Below are 22958 nucleotides of genomic sequence, written 5' to 3'. Positions count from 1 at the left end.
AGAGAGACACGGCGAGAGAGGGATCAGAAGCAGGGGGAGTGGGAGAGGGAGAAGCAAGCTTCCCATTGAGCAGGGAGCCCAATGCAGGGCTCACCTGGAACCCTGGGATCATGACCTGAGCTGAAGGTAGACGCTTAATGACTGAGCCACCCAGGCACCTCTGTATAATATCTCTTATCTGAGATTTGTCTGATACTCTTCTCATAATTAGACCGGGGCGATGGGTTTTTTGGAGGAAGAGCACAGAAGTAAAGTGCCATTCTCAGGATCATATCAAGAGCATATACAATCAACAGGATTTACCATTGCTGTCATCGGTCTTGATTGCGTGGCTGGGGTGGTATTTGTGAGCTTCCCCCACAAACACCATTTGTTGACTAGTTTCCTTTTTAATTGAAATGTTTAGTCCATTTACACTTAATTATCGATATGGTTGAGTTTAACTCTACCTTCTGGCTATTTGTTTTTCCTTTGTCCCTTCTACTTTTTCTTGTTTCTACTTTTCTGCCTTTCTTTGAGTTGATTCGATATTTTTTTAGTGTTCCATCTTATTTATTCTATTGCCTTCTTAAGTTACATTTCTTGTTATTATATTTTTAGTGGTTGTTCTAGGGTCAGCAATGTATCACAGATATATTGATAGATCATAGATCAGCTTCATAGATCAGTGTCTCTAGAATGGATGTCATACCTCTTTCCTCTTCACACTTGGCACCTCATGTAAAACATTCCACATTTCCTACTTCACTTCACACTCTACACACCACACACCTGACTCTTTACATTTCACGAATGTGTATTGCTGCCTGTCACCCTTTGCCTAAAGATAGTTATTTCTTACATGTTGTCAAGTTCTATAGAAGCTGATGCTGGGCAGGCTTGTCTGGTAACCTGGTTGGAAACAGAAGTCCAAAAAATGCTTTATAGGGGCATCTGGGTGGCTCAGTGGGTTAAAGCCTCTGCCTTAGGCTTGGGTCATGATTCCAGGGTCCTGGGATCGAGCCCTGCGTTGGGCTCTCTGCTCAGCGGGGAGCCTGCTTCCTCTGTTCTCTCTGCCTGCCTCTCTGCCTACCTGCGGTCTCTGTCAAATAAATAAATAAAATGCTTTTTTAAAAAGCTTTATAAAATATAAATCTGATTGTGTTATTCGTGTGGTTAAAATCCTTCCATAACTTGACCATTCCGAAGGTAAAGATCCAAATTTTCAAATGGCCTGCAGGATCTTGTATGATCTGAGCCCCACCTACACTCCAACATCATCCCACCTTCTCACTTGCCCACATTTCTTTGTTAGCTTCTGGCTTTTTTCCAGTCTCCTGCCATGTTTTCTCTTACCACTCAGCTTTTTTTTTTTTTTTTTAAATTTATTTATTTGACAGACAGAGATCACAAGTAGGCAGAGAGGCAGAGAGAGAAAGAGGAGAAAGCAGGCTCCCCGCTGAGCAGAGAGCCCGACGTGGGGCTCGATCCCAGGACCCCGGGACCACGACCCGAGCCAAAGGCAGAGGCCTCAACCCACTGAGCCACCCAGATGCCCCACCACTCAGCTTTTGTATCTAATAGTATACCGCCTAACATTTTCCCATCCTCTCCACTGGCTATACACCTATAAAAATAAAACACTGTGAAACTGGCTCAAGATTCACTAGAACAGAGTCTAAAAACAGATCCAGAGGAGTCCGCATTTAGTACAACGAGAAAGGAAAGGGATTATGTACTAAACACTATTAGTTTGATTGGCTAACTCTTTGAAAAAGTATAGTTTTTTCCCTAACTCATCCCTTAATTAAAAACAAACTTCAGATAAAGTATTAATAAGCAAAATGTATAAAAAGCTACTTCAGGGGGCCTGGGTGGCTCAGTGGGTTAAGCCTCTGCCTTTGGCTCAGGTCATGATCTCAGCATCCAGGGATCGAGTCCTGTATCGATCTCTCTGCTCAGCGGAGAGCCTGCTTCCCCCTCTCTCTCTGCCTGCCTCTCTGCCTACTTGTGATTTCTCTCTCTGTGTGTCAAATAAATAAATAAAAATTTTTTAAAAAGCTACTTCAAACTCATAAAAAGAAAACAGCTCAATATAAAACGAGAAAAGGAAATGAATGGGCAATTCATGGACTGATAAAGATGAAAATACAGATAGGTATATGAAATGATGAATCACTAAGAATGCAGTATAATAAAATATAAATTAAAATAAAATATTGATCGTATGCAATGTAGGAAAGAGTATGGGGAAATAGGTATTCCCTTACACTATGAGAGTACAGATGAGTGCTGCTAATTCGTCTAGATTCTAAATGTACCTACACTCTGACCCAGCTCTCACATTTCCAGGAACCTGTCCTACAGAAATAACAGCAAGACCACAGAATTGCTTGCATCAGCAAAAAATTGGAACGACCCAAATGCCTATCAATGAGAATATATATGTTTTTTTTTTTAACTTGACAAACAGAGATCACAAGTAGGCAGAGAGGCAGGCAGAGAGAGCGAGAGAGAGCGAGAGAGGAGGAAGCAGGCTCTCCGCTGAGCAGAGAGCCCAATGCGGGGCTCGATCCCAGGACCCAGGACCCTGAGCCGAAGGCAGAGGCTTTAACCCACTGAGCCACCCAGGCGCCCCAAGAATATATATGAATAAATTCTAGTCCATGTAATATCAGAACACTATGTATCCATTTAAAAAATGCAGTAGCTAAAAAAAAAAAAATGAGGTAGCTCTAAATTACTTACGTTCACAGTGTAACGTTGAGAATTAAAAGAAGTTGCCATAAAAACCAACAGTATGAGACTAGTTACATGTGTGTGTACATACACAAGTACACAGGAATCTGGCCAGGTCCACATCAAACAGTTCTAAAGGGTAGGAATTGAAGGGGGAACAGAAGAACCCTTTTTAGTTTATAATAGTTTATATTTATAGTTTATATTTAGTTTATATACTTAGTTTTTTTAGTTTACATACTTTTATTTATTTATTTATTTATTTGACAGAGTGAGAAGGGGAGAGAACACAAGCAGGGGGAGAGGGAGAAGCAGACTCCCAGCTGAGCAGGGAGCCCCATGCCGGGGTGGATCCCAGGACCCTGATTGTGACCTGAGCAGAAGGCAGACGCTTAACCGACTGAGCCACCCGGGACCCCCAGTGTACATACTTGAATACTATTTGACCCTATTGTGAAATTATTTTCACTTTTGTAATGTAAAAACAGTTTGTGTCTATCTGTGTTGAAAGGAGAAAGACTGCTCCAATCAACTCTGCCCCTGGTAAACTCTGGTACCGGCTCGGCAGCAGGCGTCATGACTGCCATCTGGTGGTACACAGAGTCATGATAAATTGCGCATCTGAGGGTTTCTCCATGTCTGCACTCTTGGGGTTTGGGCCAGATAAATGGGGGTGGGGTGGGGTGGGAGGCTGTCCTGTGTGTTGTAGGATGCTTAGTAGCGTCCCTTGCCTCTATCTTCTAGATGCCAGTAACACCCTCTCCCTAAGTTGTGACAAAAAGGCAGGAGGAAGGGGGCTAATTTCTGTCCTTATCATCTTAAGCAGGTAGGGCTGTCGTAAGGGGAAAAGGTCTTCACGGCCCCACCTGATCGATGAACAAGAACAGGAGAAAGGCAGGTTCCAGAAGCAGGAACAAGAGGCCGGTGAGCTACGTGAATGTGAGCTTCCCTGAAAGATGAAGCCAGAGGACACGTTCTAAAACGTGAAGGATAAGGGCGCCGGGCTGGCCCTGTCGGAAGAGCGAGGGGCTCTTGATGTCCTTGTGGGGTTGAGCCCCACCTTGGGTGGGAGATCTCAAAAATAAATAATCGGCCTTTAGAAATAAAAGTTTTAAAAAATTGTTTTTAAAGTTAAAAATGAAAGTGAGAAATAACCACCGGCAACTAAGGATACAAAGTAGGAATATCCTCCCAAAATGGCAGAGAAGATGGACAACCTTGTAGCCAACACAGAAAGCGAAGAGCTTTTCGCCAGGGGCAAGGCAAGGGCGCGCTCCAGGAGGGAGGGAACCAAGCCCTCAAAGGACAGGGTCTGCGACTGCCCTCTCCTCGGACCAGCTTGGCAGGGAAGGATCCCCCCCCCCCCCCACCCCCCCACCCCCCCCACCCCCCCCACCCCCCCACCCCCCCCCACCCCCCCCCACCCCCCCCCACCCCCCGCCAACTCATCTTTGATTTACAAGCCTTCTCCTCTGCGGGAGACCTTTCCTCTCATGGTAAACGGAACAATGACATCACTGGACTAGGAATAATGTTGAAGTGTCCCAGGAATCTTATGCCGCACACTTAAAACGGCAAGAAATAAAAGGAAACGAATTTCATGGATTTTCTCTTCTAATTTCCTCAAATTCTGACCTCTTGATTTTACTCCACAGAGAAACCTCTGAATCCCTTCTCATGTGCGCTTATTACCATGTCAGTCATCAAGTACAAAGGAGGGGGAGGGCAGGATTCAGAAAGCCTTTTTCAGGAGGGACTATCAGCCCCACTCTCTGCTCTTAAGAGGCCCCCGGCCTTGTCACAGTTAAGAATCTTTTTTTTTTTTAAGTATATTTATTTGTTTGACAGAGAGAGAGGTCACAATTAGGCAGAGAGGCAGGCAGAGAGAGGGGAAAGCAGGTTCCCCTCTGTCCAGGGATCCCGACGTGGGGCTTGATTCCAGGACCCTGAGATCATGACCTGAGCTGAAGGCAGAGGCTCAACCTACTGAGCCACCCAGGCGCCCTCACAGTTAAGAATCTCAAGGACTACATAGAAGCTGTCAAAAACACTGGCCTCTCTCAAAAGGGACTGGTAAGTATAGTTGGGCTGTTCTGTCCAAGGAAAACCACTCTGACATTCCTATATGCTATTTAATACCTTATTACATTTATAGCAGTTGCCTAAGTAGACACGGTAACCTGGATTATATTAGAAGAGGCATCTCTTATCCGGAAATCTTTCCTTTGGAGCCTACACAGGAACAAATCCCAGACGATGCTGCCCCATCCAACAAGGCTCCTTTTGGATGGTGTCTTAATGTGAAGAGTGCTCTAACTCCGAGCTCTAAGTCAATACAGAAGTGTCTACTCTTGGCATATTGTCCTCCTGAAGGCTCCCAGATTGTACAGTGGGGAGAAAAGCCAAGTTCGGACATGCGTAATCCCATCAGTCCCTGATGCTTCTATCATCCCTAACAAGTGGTTCCATTGCGCCCTGGTGACTGGCCCGCTCAGTAGCCTTCCTCAATCCTTATCTCGGCCACACGTACATATACACATGTGCAGAGAGGCAGTAGAGTAAAAAGGTTAAGAACAAGGACTCTTGAGCCGGACTCCCCGAGTTTAAATCTCAGCCCCACACTGTTTCCAGGTCAGCCAGGGACTTTGCCTTTCTGAGTCCTAGTGGCCTCCTCTACAAAATAGGGATATTTAAGGGCATTGTTGGAAGAAATGAATGAGTTGATGCATACAAAGGTGCCTGAACAGTGTCTAGCATGGAATAAACCTTTACTACAAGTATTAGCTATTACTGTCATGGAAATCCTCTGGAAAGGATCTGGGAAGAACTAAAATACAAAGAAAAAACAAATTATACACTGAATTCTGCCTTACTTTATGCTTATAAAAGGAAAGGAATGGAATATCAATGCCTACCTATTGAGTTGCATTTCTAGGATAAAGGGAAAAGCCAGGTAGCTTTCCTTTCTTACATTTACTAAAGAAGAGATTTAAATGAGGTCTGCCTTACAAACTGAGGCAATGCTATGGATACCTAAGGCTGGGTTTATTTGGGGAAATGGATTTTTTTTTTTTTTTTTTACCTAGATGAAATAGAATATTTCCCAGTTCTCCATGATGCTGTATCATAGCAACCTTCCTACTAGAATGAATTGGCATATCTTCTGATATAATCAACTCTGGCCAATTGAGTAGAAACATTCATGGAGAGGAATAAAGTAATACATAAATGTAAATGTATTGGCTGTGCCTCTCAATTCTTTGGAGAAACAAAATCACTTTCAGTGGTGAGCCTATAAGGTGGAAATAGAGTATTATCAATATTGTCCTTATAAATCTCTGTGTTGCTCATAAAATGCAGTAACATAGCTTTGTGTGTAACTCTGATAACACAGGCTACTATGTGTTCATACGTATAAATTTACAAGTAAACAACAGATTGCTATATCTCTATGTAAAATATAAATTTACAGTATTTCTAATTTCACTAATTTATCGGTTGGGCTTTTTTGGAGGTGGGTGTCTTGGTGCATATGGTTGAATTCTTATTAAGTAAAATGTAAGAATGATATGATTTTCCCCAAGATGTTTATCTCAAGCCACTGTATTTTGTATGCATGACTTTGGCAAAACATATCCAGAAATCATCTAATGTATGATGCATATCAAAGGTACTACAGGGATGACTTTTCACTGAACTCATCTTATATGAATTTTTCAAACTGTGTGTAAGTATTATTTTGTTTAAAGTCAACAATAAAAGACCTAACAAGATAATTACTTTCCTCATGGGGAAAACTGTTAAAGCTGGAAATAAAACCAGATATTAAGATGGAACTAAAAATGTTTTATAGGCCTATATGAGAAATCTCATGAGTTGCGAAGTTTTCCAGAGGAGGAATTTATTTGCAATTGTGGTGGTCAAGAAAAGGTGAAACTTTAAGTTGGGTCCTAAAGAAGACTGACTCGCAAACTGAAAAGAGTGATGTGACAACTACCTCTTGATTAAAATAATAATAATAATAATAAACAAAAAAGGATTAATGTCTCCTCAGAAAAGGCAGAAAGCCCTACTTTAATCAACAAAGTTCTCTTCCTGCAATCCTCAAATCAAGCCTGGGGTCACCAGACAATGAACTCATCACAATACTGAAAACTATCCAAGCTTGGAGGAAAACTATCCTTCTTGGAGGAATTTGAGATGAAACATGTATGTTAATCTTCCCTCCACTCAACACAAGTAAGTCAATCACAAGCAGCTTTAACACATAAATTAGTTTTAACCATATAAATTCATTCTAAATCAGGTCATCATAGATGAGGACTCTGAAGGAAGGAAGGTCAAATGTTTCTCCGCAACCCAAACTAACTGGCTCCAGGAAAAACAAGTTTTTTTTGAAAGGACCTTGCTATACCTAACACGTTAACTATCATTATTTGAAGAGCTCTGATTCTAATAACAAGAACCTTCCTTGGAGGACTCTTTTTTTTCTTGCCTCCAATTTCTAAAAGTTACTAAGAATTTCATATATTTCAAAAATTATTTCCAGATCTCACCATTTCTTCAGAGTACTTTGTCTTACAGTTTTCAGAACAAAAATCCTTTTTCCCTCTATCTTCAGTTGTGCTTTTCAGCTCTGAAACTCAAGCCCTGTTGAACTTCAAGCTGCAGCTAACACTTTAAACAGAAGAGAAGGACAGGGAAGTCAGTGAGAAGGGAGAGTTCAAAGTAGCCCTTTTAGTGAGGACAGTACTGCTAGGAGGAGGAATGATTTACATTAAGGCAAAGATTACTAGAAAGGCGGTTTTCAAATATACGATCGACCATGAGTCTATTTAACTTGGACATGGGCGGTATTCCAATCAGTACAAAGAGGGGCAATGAGCTCAAGTTTAAAGAACCGGAATTCCTTTGCACGTTGGAATAGCCCAATCCTGGGGTTAGGAAAAAAAATCACTTCATGGTGACATCAGTCATCTTCAGGCACGATGAAAATACACATGCAGAAAGACTGATGGTTGCTCTCGGGCTATTCCAGCTTCCAGATCAGTACTTTTTCACATGGATTTGTGGTATGCTGGAAGCTAATTCTTTGCAGGAGAAAATGGGAGGCAAGGATTCTTAGGCCTAAAAAAAAAAGGGGGGGGATCACAATTAATAGTAACTCATGAAGGTAGGATTCTTTGGTATTTAACAAAGTGACGGGTCTGAATGACCAGACATTCAGAGTGATTCTCCACTGTGAAGCCTCTGATGCCTAATGAGGGCTGAACTACACCTGAAAGCTCTGCCACATTCATTACACCCACAGGGTTTCTCTCCGGTGTGAATCCTCTGTGCTGAGTAAGATGGGCACTCCTGCTGAAGGCTTTCCCACACTCGTGACAATCAAACGGTTTTTCTCCAGTGTGAATCTTCTGATGTTGTGTCAGGGATGAACTCTGGCTGAAGGCTTTCCCACAGTCTTTACAGGCATACGGTTTCTCTCCAGTGTGGGTTTTTGTGTGTTTTATGAGCGTCGAGCTCTGGCTGAAAGCTTTACCGCATTCTCTGCACTTGTAGGGTTTTTCTCCAGTATGAGTTCTCTGGTGTCGAATAAGGGCTGATCGATCACTGAAGGGTTTCCCGCAGTCCTTACAGGCGTACGGTTTCTCTCCAGTGTGAGTTCTCTGATGTTGATAGAGGTGTGAGCTCTGACTAAAGACCTTGCCACACTCGCTACTATCATAGGGTTTCTCTCCAGTGTGAATAAACTGATGGACCATTAGGGAAGAGTTGTGACTAAAGGCTTTCCCACATTCGCTGCATTCGTAGGGCTTCTCTCCAGTATGAATAAACTGATGTTCAATACGGGATGAGTTGTGACTGAAGGCTTTACCGCATTCGTTACATTCATAAGGTTTCTCACCGGTGTGAATTCGCTGATGTTGAATAAAGTGCGTTATCTGACTAAAAGCCTTCCCGCATTCACTACATTCATGGGGTTTCTCTCCAGTATGGATTCTCTGGTGTTGAATAAGAGAGACGTTATGATTAAAGGCTTTCCCACATTCCTTGCATGCATAGGGTTTCTCTCCAGTGTGAATTCTCTGATGTACTGTAAGGGCTGAGTAATTCCCAAAAGTTTTTCCACATTCACTACATTCATAAGGTTTCTCTCCATGTTCAGATCTCTGATGCGGAATAAATAGTGCATTCTGAATTAAGGCTCTTTCATGTACCTTCCCACCATGAACGCTCTGATGATGCTTGGCAAGGTGTGAGTTCCAGGTGTAGACTTTCCTATCTTCATAAGTCTTCTCTCCAGTATTATTTTTCTGATGTTCCGTGCGGTGTATACCATGACCAAAGGTCTTCCCATACTGATTACGTTCCACAATTTTTTCTCCTTTATGAACTGTACAATGTTGAACATAAACTGAATGATCACGGAGTATTTTACTACATACATTACCCTGAAGAGCTTTCTCATTTATGCTCTTTTTCTGATGTCTTATTAATTTTGAATTCTGTTTAAAGCTCTTTCCCTGAGCATCAGATGTATAAGGTCTCTCTTCTTCGGGGTGTCTTGATTGTATAACAAAGTCTGACTTCAGACTAACATGTCTGCCAGATTCAATACATTTGGGGTTACTATCGGCCGCAGAAGTTCTTTTCTTGAAGAGAACTGTTGCTTCTTTCCCGAGTCTATCTTGAGCATCCTCTTTGATCTCTGCATATCCCCAGGCTTCCTTCAAACTGGAAGGAACATCAGCCCCTGTGCTTTTCTCCATATTTATCCCCTGGTATGATTCTTTTCCAGAAAATACCTCCTTTGGGTTTGACCTTCTGGTCTCCAAATCTGGAGGGGAAAAGTAAAAATGTTCCCTGTACTAGAGGAAGGAAATGACTCAAGTAGGAATGAGATAATAAAATTGCATACATACCATTAGTCACAAGTATAAGTCAAGTAGTCAACAGGTAATTTATTGAACACTTATTATGGGCTAGGCACTGTGTTATATGCCAGGATTCAATGATAAACAAAGCAGATGTAGTACCTTTCTGAGATTTACAGTCTTTTGGGGAAAACAAGTATTAAATAATTTCAAGAATGACGAGTGCTGTAAAATATGTGTGAGGGAGATTTCAACTGGAAACGATCGGTACCATACACTGGAATGATAGCTGCCCCTAGCTTTTGAACCACGAGAATGTTCCCTGGCTTCTGATGCCACCACCACCAGCAGTCCCATGTTCCCTGTCTGGAGTTCACTCCTGCTAGGGTCATCCTTCAATGCCTCCCTCTTCCACTCCCACTGGCACAGCTCCCCAGTAACTCTCCTTGATTATGCCTGAGGTTGCTGTTGGATTTAGTAAAATCATTAGCCGTATTTTCCCTTGCTACCCTGAATGTTAGCATTTGCCAGAGACTTCTTCAGCTTTCCCTTTTTCCCTCTCTCTCTGGGCCTCCCAAAATACACACGTACATGCCCCAAGAAAAGACAAAGAGGGTCAAAGTTCAGGAGGATGCAGAATTTTTAGGAGGATCGGGGCTTAGTCTTACTACTAGTACTACTTCAGCTTTCTTATGGGTAAACTATACATGACATTTTAATTGTTGTAAAGTTGCGACTTTGTAATTAGGGATCTTGTAAGTAGTTTTTCAGCCTGATGGAGGGTAAGACAAGCAACACTGTGTTTTGCAAGCTGGACTATCTTCAACGTAAACTCAGTATGTGGCTTTGAAAACCTTATATAATGTAGGAAAATGAAAGTTCAAAGAAAGCAACATAGTTAACTAGGGGGGAGAGATGGTAGCAGGGGACTAATCCACTACCACGTTAGCCAAAAAAGAGGAACAACCTGTTAAGTCCAATGGACATTCTTCAGGTCCTTACTTGACCTCTCTAGTGTCTTACAGTATGCACACCTCCCCTCCTTAAAATGCTCTTTTCTGCAGGCTTCTCTGACAAGAACCTGACCTGGTTTCCTTCTACTCTGGCCACCCTTTCCTAGTATCCTTTCTGGATTCCCTTTCCTTCATTTATTTTGATAAAATTTGTATAACATACCTCCAGTCTCATCACTCATTATTAAGAATTATTGCTATTTTATTATTTTGACACCATTTCCCCATGTGTTTTTTTTTAAGTACACAAGTGATATAGATATATACAGATATAGACAGACAGGCAGCAGATACTTAAATGTGTATGTTCATTGGGCTTCTAAGTTTCTTGCAACTCTTTTCATGCCCTATTTCTCTCTTTTCATATTTCATCCACTCCCATGTCCTTAATTGCCCTGCATTCTTCTTTTCTGCATACAGAAATGTAAAGAAACATGGAGACTGACTAGTTACTTATATAATAAGAATCCTAAAAGGAAAGGAAGAATAAACAGATAAAATACTTATAGAAACAATAACCATGGATTATAGAGAAATGAAAGTTAAGGAACTTCAATCAAAAGTTTTCCTAGAAAGTCAAGCAGGAAAAATATGAAAAGACACCACATATTATAATAAAATCTAACAACATAAATTTTTATTTGGAACCTTGGGAGTTCCCTAGGTGGAATTTGAAACTGCCCCCCCCCATATATGGCAAGGAGAGATGGAAGGAAGAGGCAGACTACTGCAGGTTGGTAGGCATCAATTTTATAAGCAAGGGAACTTATATACTAGGTTCTCTTGAGCAGCTGCACCTCTGCACCTGCCCACCAGAATATTTAAAGTTTCTATACAGGCTTTAACTGGGTTCAGTCCACATGGTCTCAATAATACTTTACTCTCTCAAGGGTGCATCCCCAAAGTGACTCCTACTGTGGGAATGCTGGGCAAAACATATATTTCCAAGGGCAGGGGAGGGGTTGAGGAGTCTCCCATTCCTTTAGTGTAGCTCACAGGTCAATTGGCAGTCACTTTTCATGACCCCTTACACAATAAATAGCAAGAAATTCTAAAAACTCCCAGATACAAAACTGATCACATATAAAACAGAGTTCACTGCTAAATCCCCTGCATCAAAAACAGTGCCTGGCATTTTGTGGCCCTTTAATGAGTAATAATTGAATAAATAAACCTAATCATTCACTAGTAGTACACTGACTAGAGAAGAAAGTGTAATGATATTTTCAAATTGTAAAAGATTAAAAGTTTGAATCTAGAATTTTATATTTTAATTAAGTATCATGCAAATGACTCAAAATAAGGCTACTCTTATGCATACAAGACCTTGGAAATTTTCTTGGAGGATGTATGTCCCAAGAAGGAAAAGAGTTCAGGAAGATGCTTTAGGATATAAAAGACAGTAAGGGCAAAAATAATTTAATAAAGGATTTGTTATCATCTTTAAGGAACAGAGGTAGTGAAACAGGGTGATGCCAACTACATGTACATAACAATTCCACTAAAATTTTAATACCAGTGAGGATGAGGTTGGGAAGTAGAAATGCACAAATAAAGTGACTAAGTTACTTGTCTTGAGTAGAGGGAGGATATACATAGTCACAAGTTAGATAAATAGATGGGTTGAGGGGAAGAAACGTAGGTGTGAGTTTTAACAAATTAAGTACAAGTACCATGAGGGTAAAAGTACATGTATAACATTCAAACCAGATCAAAAGAACTGATTTTTTGAAATTTTTTTAAAAAGATTTTACTTATTTTTGAGAGAGAGAGAGAGAGAACAAGGAGGGGGAGGGGCAGAAGGAGAGGGAGAAGTAGACTCCTCACTGAACAGGGATCCCAGGACCCTGGTATCATGACCCGAGCTGAAGGCAGACACTTAACTGACTGAGCTACCCAGTCACCCCAAGAACTGATAATTTAATGGAAACCCAGACAAGAGGTAAATGAGAAACAACAATAAAGTGTGGTCAAGGGAAAACACAGAATAAGACCTGTTACATAACTTATTAAAAAAAATGTAAATGAGTCAAACTCGTCCATCAAAAGGCAGAGAATCTCTGTTTGAATTCAAAACAAAACCAAAATCTGGGGCACTTGGGTGGCTCAGTTGGTTAAGCATCTGCCTTCACCTCAGGTCATGATCCCAGGGACTTGGCATTGAGCTCTGTGTTGGGCTTCCTGCTCAGCAGAGAGCCTACTTCTCCCTCTCCCTTTGTCCTCCCCTCACCCACTCCACTTGTGGTCTCTTTCTCTAAAATTAATTTTTAAAAAAACCAAACTAACACAAGCCCAAAGATGCAGCAATACGTTCTTTACAAAATATACATTGGAAACTAAGCAACACAGAAAAACGGAAAATGAAGTGGTGACAAAAGGATATGCCAGGCAAGTATGAACTAAAAGAATACCCACATAAAATGTTAATAGAATTAGATTCAAGCATCATAATGGACAAAAGAGGGATCTATATACTTGTAAAACTCATGAGGAGTATTGTATTTACCTACATTTCTGTTTCTTCCATGGTTCTTTCTTTTATGATGCTCTATGAGTCCTTTCTATAACTTTTTTTTAATCTTTATTTTATTTATTTATTTATTTATTTTTTTGGTTGTTAGACTTTTGCTTCGCCATTCTTTAAGGGTAGATCTGCTAAGTGACCAATTCTTTTAGTTACCATTCATCTGAGAATGTCTGGATTGTCTCTTCATTCCTGAAGGATATTTTCTTTCGATACTCAAGTCATGGTTGGCAATTTTTTCCCTTCAAACTGACAGCACTTGAAAATGGCTATTTTCATCTGGCCCTCATGGTTTTTGATGATAAACTTCCTGTCATTCAAATTGCTGTGGCCCTGTAGGTAATGTGATATATCTCCACTGCCGCCTTCTCAGTGTTGGCACTGTCAACTGCCTTTTCTCCTTCAGGTTGTGATCTTCCTGGTTCTTATTATGATGGGTAATTTTGGATTGACTCCTGGAGATTTTGTCTGTTATATTAGAAGACTCGGGATCCTATTTAAATCTTCTGTTTTAGACCACTGTTACCCTGTTTAGGCTTAGCATCAGGTCTTAGCCTACTTTTGTGGTCTGTGATTTCAGTGAGAATTTAATTTTCGAGGTTTTGTGGTACAATTTTGGTCTGGTTGGTGTATCTGGTACTGCTGGGGCTCCCACTGGCCTCTGCTGGTGCTGCCTGAGTGAGTGGAAAGAGCTTCCCCAGGCTGCGCTAAGGTGGGGAAAAGGGTTTCCAGCCCATGAGGAAGAAGAGTGCTTCCTGGGTTGGGCCCTCTATGTGGTGGCATTCACATGCCAGCAGTAGGACCCATCCAACTGGTGTCTCTAGATGTGGGTGTGGATGTGTGCTGTGGTGGGCAGGTGGGGATTCCTGGGTCTAGCTGGGGCAGAGAGCACTTCTTGGGCCAACTGGTTGTTGTGGTGAGATCCCCCAGACTGTGCCATCTAGAGTCTGTTTCTCTCTATGGGTGAGAGAGGTCTCACATTTGGGGGACAAAGAAGCTTCTCAATCAGGACAGTTGTAGTGGTGGGATCCCCTTTGTGCAGTGCCATTTCTCAGTAGGGACACTTTCCTCCTAACTTAGCTCTAGGTTGGAGAGGGGGGTTTCAGGTTTAAGGGACAAAGAAGCTTCCTGACTAGATGATGTGGCAGATCACTCCCACTTGCAGGTGATGCCCATCTACCTGGTGTTATGGATGGGGGAAGAGAGTCAGGTAGGTAGGGAAGAAGAATACATTCCCAGGCTTCTTATTGTTGGTGGGGCTTCCAATATGTCCCCCTTCCAGTGCTACAAGGCTCCCCTGGTATTATAGGTAGGGCCTCTATTCATTCTATGGAAGAAATGAGTCTTCCTGGGCCACCTTCCCATGCTAGGTTTGGGTTGTGACTGCCCTGCCACCATGCTGTTCCTCTAGTCCTGAGGTCTGTCTCTCTACCCAGTCCACATCCCTCTTTCCATCTGTCAGAGTTCTTGTTTGTTATTTCTAGCATTTATAATAAATGCAGCAGGGGGGCGCCTGGGTGGCTCAGTGGGTTAAAGCCTCTGTCTTCGGCTCGGGTCATGATTCCAGGGTCCTGGGATCGAGCCCCACATCAGGCTCTCTGCTCAACGGGGAACCTGCTTCCTCCTCTCTCTCTGTCTGCTGCCTGCTGCTCTGCCTACTTGTGATCTTTGTCAAACAAATAAAATCTTTTAAAAAAATAAATAAATAAATAAATAAATAAATGCAGCAGGAAGGATCAGGGAGAAATAAGTCTACATATCATCTCATCTAGACTGACTGTATACTTATAAAAGAAATGGGAGATCAAATAGATACTATGACTGACAAATCAATAATTATAGTAGGAAAGATTTACATAACCCCTGAGAAACTGATAAAACAAACACACAAGAGGAAGGAGAGCTATAGAAGTTTTAATAACAGGGTTAAGGAGCACAAGATAAGGGGTTACTGGGTGGCTCAGTTCATTAAGCGTCTGCCCTTCAGCTCGGGTCACGATCCCAGCATCCTGGGATCAAGCACCATGTTGGGCTCCCTGCTCAGTGGGAGCTTGATTCTCCTTCTCCCTGACACTCCCCCTGCTTATACTCTCTCTTTCTGTCAAATGAATAAATAAAATATTTTTAAAAAAATACTTTTTAAAAAAGAAACCCAAGATAATAGATTTACATGCAACTTGACATGCAACAAACAGATATGCATTATTTTCTAGTATACAGGCATTACCCAGAAAAATCGACTATAGGCTTAGATACAGAATTTGCCTCAGTGAGTTTAACTACCACACATCTATTCACTACATATATTATAGATTGTTGAAATATAATGTAAGCTGCATATGTAATTTAAAACTAGGCAGTGCACCTGGGTGGCTCAGTTGGTTAAGAATCTGCCTTTGGTGGGGCACCTGGGTGGCTCAGTGGGTTAAAGCCTCTGCCTTCGGCTCAGGTCATGATCCCAGAGTCCTGGGATCGAGCCCCATGTCGGGCTCTCTGCTCTGGAGGGAGCCTGCTTCCTCCTCTCTCTCTCTGCCTGCCTCTCTGCCTACTTGTGATCTTTGTCTATCAAATAAATAAATAAAATCTTAAAGAAAAAAAAAAGAATCTGCCTTTGGCTCATGTCATGATCTCAGGGTCCTGGGATCAAGTCCTGCATCAGGCTCCCTGCTCAGTGGAAAGCCTGCTTCTCTCTCTCCCTGTGCCTGCTCCTCTGCCTACTAGTGCTCTCTAGGTCTCTATCAAATAAATAAATAAAACCATTTTAAAAATGATTTTTAATACCCCAGGAAAATAAAAAGAGATAAAGCTGTCACATTTGTTTTAGTAACTCAGTATAACCTTGGTTCTTAACATTGATAAGGACACTATATGGAATAGGAAAATTATAAACTAATTCCACCTTTAGATATAGATGCAAAAATCCTAAATAGAATATTAGGTAACTGAATTTAACTGATACTATGATCATATAGACTTTACCATCCGAAAATCTAGCTATGAAATTTGCCACATTAATGGACTCTAAAGGATAAAAGTAAAATGATTAAATCAACAGAAACAAATATCATTTGGTAAAGTTCAATATCTATTTATGATTAGGTTAAAAACTCAGATAAGGCTTCTTAACTTTTTTAAAAAAGATTTTATTTATTAATTTGACAGAAAGAGATCACAAGTAGGCAAAGAGAGGAAGGAAAGCAGGCTCCCTGCTGAGCAGAGAGTCCCATGCAGGGCTCGATGCAGGGCTCGATGCAGGGCTTGTGCAGGGCTTGATGCAGGGCTCGATCCTAGGACGCTGGGATCATGACCTGAGCCGAAGGCAGAAGCTTTAGCCCACTGAGCCACTCAGGCGTCCCAAGCCTTCTTACCTTTTATAAATCTATATTCCAAAAGCCTAGAATAAATGTGAGTTTAATAAGGGTGATGAGGAGTATTCCCTTGCAGACTTGGAATGAGACAAGAACATTATCATTGTTGATGTTCAGCATAGTAGAAGAGGGAATACAGTATAGTCCAATATAGGACATGGGAGGGAGAAAAGGGGAGGGGTTGGTTAGGGTGTTGGAAGAGAAAATCTGAATGGCAATTTTATTTATATACGTAGAAGTTAAGATCACAGACCCTAGAGCCCAACTACCAGGTTTTAAATTTAAAATCTTGGCTCTGCTGCATATTATATGACCCCAAGCACATTCCTTAACATCTCTATATCTCAGTTTTCTTTTTGTAGAATGAGGGCAATAAGTAATACCTACTTCAATCGTGGTTGGGAAAATGAAATGAGCTATCTAGGAGAGGATTAAATGAGTTGAACTCGTATGTATTTTATGCAGTTATTTGCTGGTGATATAACAGGATATGAGTATCTATAGAGAAAACCTAAAAGAATCAACAAATCATTAAAGTTGTAAAAAAGAAAGTTTAGCCAAGTTTCTAGATTCAGTTGGTTTTCTAATGTCAATAAAATTCCTCTACACCAACTGTAACAGAAAGTAACACACCATTGGCGATATTTCTCAAGCTGGTAGTAGATACATGGGCATGGTTTACTATTATTTTAAGCATTATGTATTCTTTTGCGTGTGTGATCTCTATATCATAAGTTTTTTTAGAAAAAGATGTTTTCTCTTGATTTCTAACAACATAAAAATAATTTCTGGAAGTCAGCGATTCTGTCATTTAGATAAATCTTTGCTTTACATTAGATTTATGGGGGGGTGAAGTAATTAATGAATATGCAGAATGAAGGGGTCATGATCCAAAGATATCCATCTGTGTAAACCTACGTGTGCATATAATATAAATATTAAAATCTGACAAAAAGTTTTTAGGTTTTCTGAAGATACAACATTATACCATGTTAAAATTGATAATCTCATATTGCTGCTCCTGCTTTCTGTTCATGCATTCCTTGCAGGGTCACCCCAGGCATTTCTGGGAGTATATAATGAGGCTCTAGAAGCTCCATAGCCATAAACCAGACTTTGGGGTCCACCTTGCTCTTCTACTCCTGCTCTCGCTCTCCTGGAAAACATCCATGGGCTGCTCAAATGAAGGGACCTCATTATTGCCAGCGCCAAAGAAAACTGACTATTTTACCTCTTTGTACTCTCAAGCTGCCAGTCTTCATAGGGTTAGAAGGTTCTATGTTCATGAAGAGGTGGGGAAGGATGGCTTTATCTTTGCCTCTGTAAATTAGATGTAGAGGGGTTCTCCTACTGATTTCCCATAAAGTCTTTCAACAAAACAGCTTCTCTGACTGCTGACCTTCACCAGCTAATCACTACATCCCAGGGACCATTCTATCCCACTGTGTTTTATTCAGGTTCCTCTCTCTCCAAAGCCTTTTCCTTCCCTCTGCTGTTGTAAAATAAAATTTCCTACACAAATCAATTAGCTAAGATTTATTGAAAGTCTCCTATATGCCAAAAATCATTCTAAGAACTCCATGTTGTTCCATTCATTCCCATAACAAATGCTGAGTTGGATACGACTAGTGTCTCCATCCTATAGATGAGAAAACCAAGACACAGAAAGATTAATTAACGGTAGAGCCCACATTCAAACGCATGCTTTCAGATTCTACAACCCTCGCTCTTAATCACTCCCAGAAGCGCCTCTCATTCCCAAAAGTAATCTCTGGGAGGCAGCTGAAGGGGATACTACATGAGCTGTAGCCCAACTAAACAAAGTAGTTTGGTATATAATTATATCTCCATCAGAAAATGATAATCTCTTCTTGATGAGGCTGAATATTGTGAGCATATCACAGGATTTGTGAATTAAATGATACCTGGCTCTGACTTGAATGTCATTTTCTGCTGGTGTGACTTTGGACTAAGCTTCCTGAGCCTTCATTTCTTTGTGTTTAAAGGAGATGATGATTACTATATATTTTTTTGAGTTTAAAGGAGATGATGATTACTATATATTTTTAAAGATTTTATTCATTTATTTGACAAAGAGAGACACAGTGAGATAGGGAACACAAGCAGGGGGAGCAGGAGAGGGAGAAGAAGGCTTCCCACTGAGCAGGAAGCCAATTGCGGGGCTTGATCCCAAGATCCTGGGATCATGACCTGAGCCAAAGGCAGACGCTTAACGACTGACCCACCCAGGCAGCCCAATAATTACTATCTTTAACATAGGAACATGCTGGGTCACCTGCCTGGCTTGGTCAGAAAAGCACGAGACTCTTGATCTCAGGGTCATGAGTTCGAGCCCCATGTTGGGTGTAGAGATTACTTAAATAAATGAAACTTTAAAAAATAAAAATAAAATAGGAACATTCTTCTTCAAGTAAATAAGGTAATGGATATAAAGCAACCAGCAGGTGCACTGAGCACATGGAAAGCAGCCACTCAGTATTAATTTCTTCGTTTCTTATCCAGGAAATAAGTAAACTATAAGCTACTATGCTTTGCTGTATTTCTTCTAGGTAGATTCTCTTTGTAAAATAGAGCTCAAGATGATAAAGATGGTCTTAAAAAAAAGATTTTGGGGCGCCTGGGTGGCTCAGCCGTTGAGTGTCTGCCTTCAGGTTGGGTCATGATCCCAGGGTCCTGGGTTTGAGCTCCACGTCTGGGTCTCTGTTCGGCAGGAAACTCCCCCTGCTTATGTGGTCTTTCTTGCTGTCCCTCTCTCTCTGTCAAATAAATCTTAAAAAAAAAAAAAAAGATATTAACTATTTTGTGAGAGAGAGCACAAACAGGGGGAAGGGGCAGAGGGAGAAGCAGACTCCCCACCAAGCAGGGAGCCCAGTGTGGGACTGGACCTCAAGATCCTGGAATCATGACCTGAGCCGTAGGCAGATGTTAACCACTGAGCCAACCAGGTGCCCAATGAAGATTTTCTTACTCAAGATTCTATATGCCATTCCCAAAAGAACACTTTTCTGCTGTAAATTACCAAGGAAAATTAAAACAATTCTATGTTATACTCGTTGCAATACTAATTGTTTTTTTCTCCTGGGGTGGGTATGCACAGGTAATCTGTAGAACACAAAAATAATCGACAATGAAATACAATATTTCCCTTTGGCAGAATACTAAAGGCTGTTACCAAGGGCTCTATTATCTATATAATCATTTTTTTGTGTTGCTATATTAAAATACATTGTATTTATTTAATAATACTAGTACCATGACTACATTTGAAGTTTAGAAGTACAAATACCATTTTTAAATGGTTGATAGGGGCGCCTGGGTGGCTCAGTGGGTTAAAGCCTCTGCCTTAGGCTCGGGTCGTGATCCTGGGGTCCTGGGATGGAGCTCCCGTTTCAGGCTCTCTGCTCAGCGGGGAGCCTGCTTTCCCCCTTCTCTCTCCGCCTGTCTCTCTGCCTCCTTGTGATCTCTGTCTGTCAAATAAATAAATAAAATCTTTTTTAAAAATAAATAAATGGTTGATAGAATACCTAATTTTTGAATTCTAAGAGTAAATACAAATATGTCTTAGCCTGTTGGGACTGCTGTAACAGAATACAATGGGTCACTTATGGACAATAGAAATTAATTTCTCATAGTTCCGGAGGCTGGACGTCCATGATAAGGGTGCCAATGTGGTCAAGTTCTGGTGACAAGCCTCTCCAGGTTGCAGACTGCGGACATTTGCTGTGTCCTCACATGGCGGAAGGGTAAACGTTGTAAAATATCAGTCACAGGCTCAATAAAAGTTCCTAGGAGTTAACCTAATAAAGAATGCCCAGGACAATACGAATACTTATTATGTGTTTATTTCAGATACGACATTGGTCAAAACAAGAGGAGCTTACATCTGGAGTGGAGAGAGGAAGGGAGTAAACAGATAACATAAATATATGTCAAGTAGAGATAAGCATCATTAAAATAATGACAGTGTGTAAGGGAGATAATGAATGGCATTATTGGGCCCCCCTATTTTGTATACAGTGTTGAGAGAAGACACTGGTGTTAAAGATGATATTCAAACAGGGTTTGGAAAAGATGAGCGAGTGAGGGCTATGGGGATATCTGGGGATAGGGTTTGGCATGTTGATGAGACTAGAGTGGATTGAGGATGGGGGTGGAGTGTAAAGTAGTGGTAAGGGATAATGGAGAGAGATATAAGGTTGGAGACTGAGTCAGATCGCAGATTTCTGTGGGGTAAGATGATCTGACACCACAGAACACACACACACACACCCACACACACACACACACACACACAACATTGTAACCAAGTATGCACAAACACAGAACAGAAAGAAAAGCGCATTGAAACCGGACACATTATTACTACCTGTAGTAAACTCTAATGTTTTTACTTCTTTTCTGTTCTGTTTCACTCTCTAACAATGCTGATTGTGGAGGGCCTGGGTGGCTTAGTTGGTTAAGCATCTGTCTTCGGCTCAGGTCATGATCTCAGGGTCCTGGGATGAAGCCCCACTTCTGGCTCCCAGGGAGACTGCTTCTCCCTCTTCCTTTGCCTCTCCTCCTGCTTGTGCACTTTCTCTCTCTCTCTAATGAATTAATAAAAAATTTTAAAAAATAAAAATACTTTATATTTTGTGTGGCACTAAACTGATTACAAGGACCCTTAATAGTAGAGAAGCCAACCAAAAATTCTTAGCATAGGAAACAGATGATCTAATCTGCTTTATTTATTTTTTTTTAGATTTTTTTTTTTGACAGAGAGAGAGAGAGATCACAAGTAGGCAGAGAGGCAGGCAGAGAGAGGGAGAAGCAGGCTCACCGCCGAGCAGAGAGCCTGATGCGGGGCTCGATCCCAGGACCCCAAGACCATGACCCGAGCCGAAGGCAGAGGCTCTACCCACGGAGCCACCCAGGTGCCCCTAATCTGCTTTATTTTTAAAGTGAATTTGTATTGTCAAATTTACTTTATGACAATTTCAAACATACTGCTTTGAGGTAATAACATAATGAATCCTCATTTATCTATCACCCATTGCCAATAACTATCACCAATTTGCCATTCCTGTTGCATCTATCACCTTACACAATTAAAATAAAGCATTAGACTACTGGGGGCTATGGGATTTGGGGGGTGTGTAGTGTGGACACAAGGGGGGGGTGAGTCCAGCTGGTAGAGCATTCCATGGGATTTTCCTACCAAATTCAAAACTGTATAGGCCTCAGCATTCCTTTTGAAACCCTGGCATAAGGGTCTCATGGTCCAGGTTTGCTTTCTTTATATTTTAATTTAATTTATTTATTTGACAGAGATCATAAGTAGGCAGAGAGGCAGGCAGAGAGAGAGATGGGGAAGCAGGTTCCCCTCTGGGCAGAGAGCCTGAAAAGGGGGCTCAGTCCCAGGACCCTGAGATTATGACCTGAGCTGAAGGCAGAGGCTTAACCCACTGAGCCACCCAGGCGCCCCTGGGTTTTGCTTTTTTAAGAGCAGCATTTTTGTGATGCTCCCTGCGCTCTGGGTAGAAAAGTGCTTAGAAAGACAGGATCTGGGGCACAGATATGAAGCACGGATAGGCTGGGCTTATGTAGAGGTTATCCTCCTCAGGGATGGGGTGGGGAGTGGAGGTAGTGGTGAGCCTGGGGGTTTGTCCTAGAAGCTGAGGGTACGCACCCTCTCCACACTTCCTGCTTCTGGAAGTGATAAAGAAGACACCAACAGCCCAACTGTCTTCCGTCTTGTCGCAGTAGAACCGAGTAGCAGTACAGTCGGATGGGCCCACCGCGGAGAGTTGGCTGTAGAATATCCCCCCAAAAGGCTAAATTAACTGAATCTGGATAGATATAACATCAATCTCTAAGGGATCTGGAGGACTGTCATGCATGTGGAAATGGCTAGCAAAAAAGGAAATAATGGGAACAACGCGGCACTCTTTTGGACTGAGACATGTGAACACCAACGTGCTGAGAACAGTAATGCAGTAGATGTGTTTATCGCCCGGGAGAGTCACCTCTCAGCGTCTCAGAATACTACACTTCGGTGACAAGAACCCAAAAGGCCATCAGAAGACCCGGGCTCTACGCTAAGGGTGCAGGAGCGTGGGAACCACTGAGATCTGCCCCCAGAATGTGAGAGCACAGGGCATCCGCCGGGATTCCTGGAGATGCAGAACCTCGAGCTGTCGCGTTGGGCTTTCTGAAGCAGGGCTGCAGCTCCGCTTATTCTAAGAAGAGTGACCAGAGGGACTAGCTCACCCGAGGAGAGCTCTGCTCTCCAGACCCCACCCCTCCCCTCCCCAAACACTCTAGACAGTCCTTGATGGTTTAGTAAACGCCCCCAAAGTTTCCTGTCCACTTTCGCAGGGCTGCAACATTAACCTCTCTTTTTAGGGCCACTCAAGAGGTTGCCTGTGAGGCAGAACAAGCTGGAGTCTGGGAGGTC

The 22958-nt window shown here is 41.8% G+C and overlaps 1 protein-coding gene across 1 annotated transcript; it reads right to left on the bottom strand.

The window, feature by feature from the left end:
• Positions 1-4791: 4791 nt before the first annotated feature.
• LOC125087262 (zinc finger protein 883-like) lies at positions 4792-10734 on the bottom strand. The gene is made up of 2 exons (XM_047707427.1): positions 7543-10734; positions 4792-6010 (listed from the first exon to the last, which is right to left on the bottom strand). Exon 1 carries the CDS (start codon positions 9489-9491, stop codon positions 7884-7886), a length of 1608 nt encoding a protein of 535 aa, XP_047563383.1. The 5' UTR covers positions 9492-10734; the 3' UTR covers positions 4792-6010; positions 7543-7883.
• Between the last annotated feature and the right edge of the window lie 12224 nt (positions 10735-22958).

This window comes from Lutra lutra, chromosome 16, assembly GCF_902655055.1.
Source record: "Lutra lutra chromosome 16, mLutLut1.2, whole genome shotgun sequence".
Taxonomy (NCBI): domain Eukaryota; kingdom Metazoa; phylum Chordata; class Mammalia; order Carnivora; family Mustelidae; genus Lutra; species Lutra lutra.
The sequence above is the reverse complement of the archived record's forward strand: the minus strand, read 5'-3'. Positions and strand labels throughout refer to the sequence as shown.

What these genes read in the sequence shown, in the direction of transcription:
- LOC125087262 (XM_047707427.1), bottom strand. Translation starts at nt 9,491, where the DNA reads ATGGAGAAAAGCACAGGGGCTGATGTTCCTTCCAGTTTGAAGGAAGCC.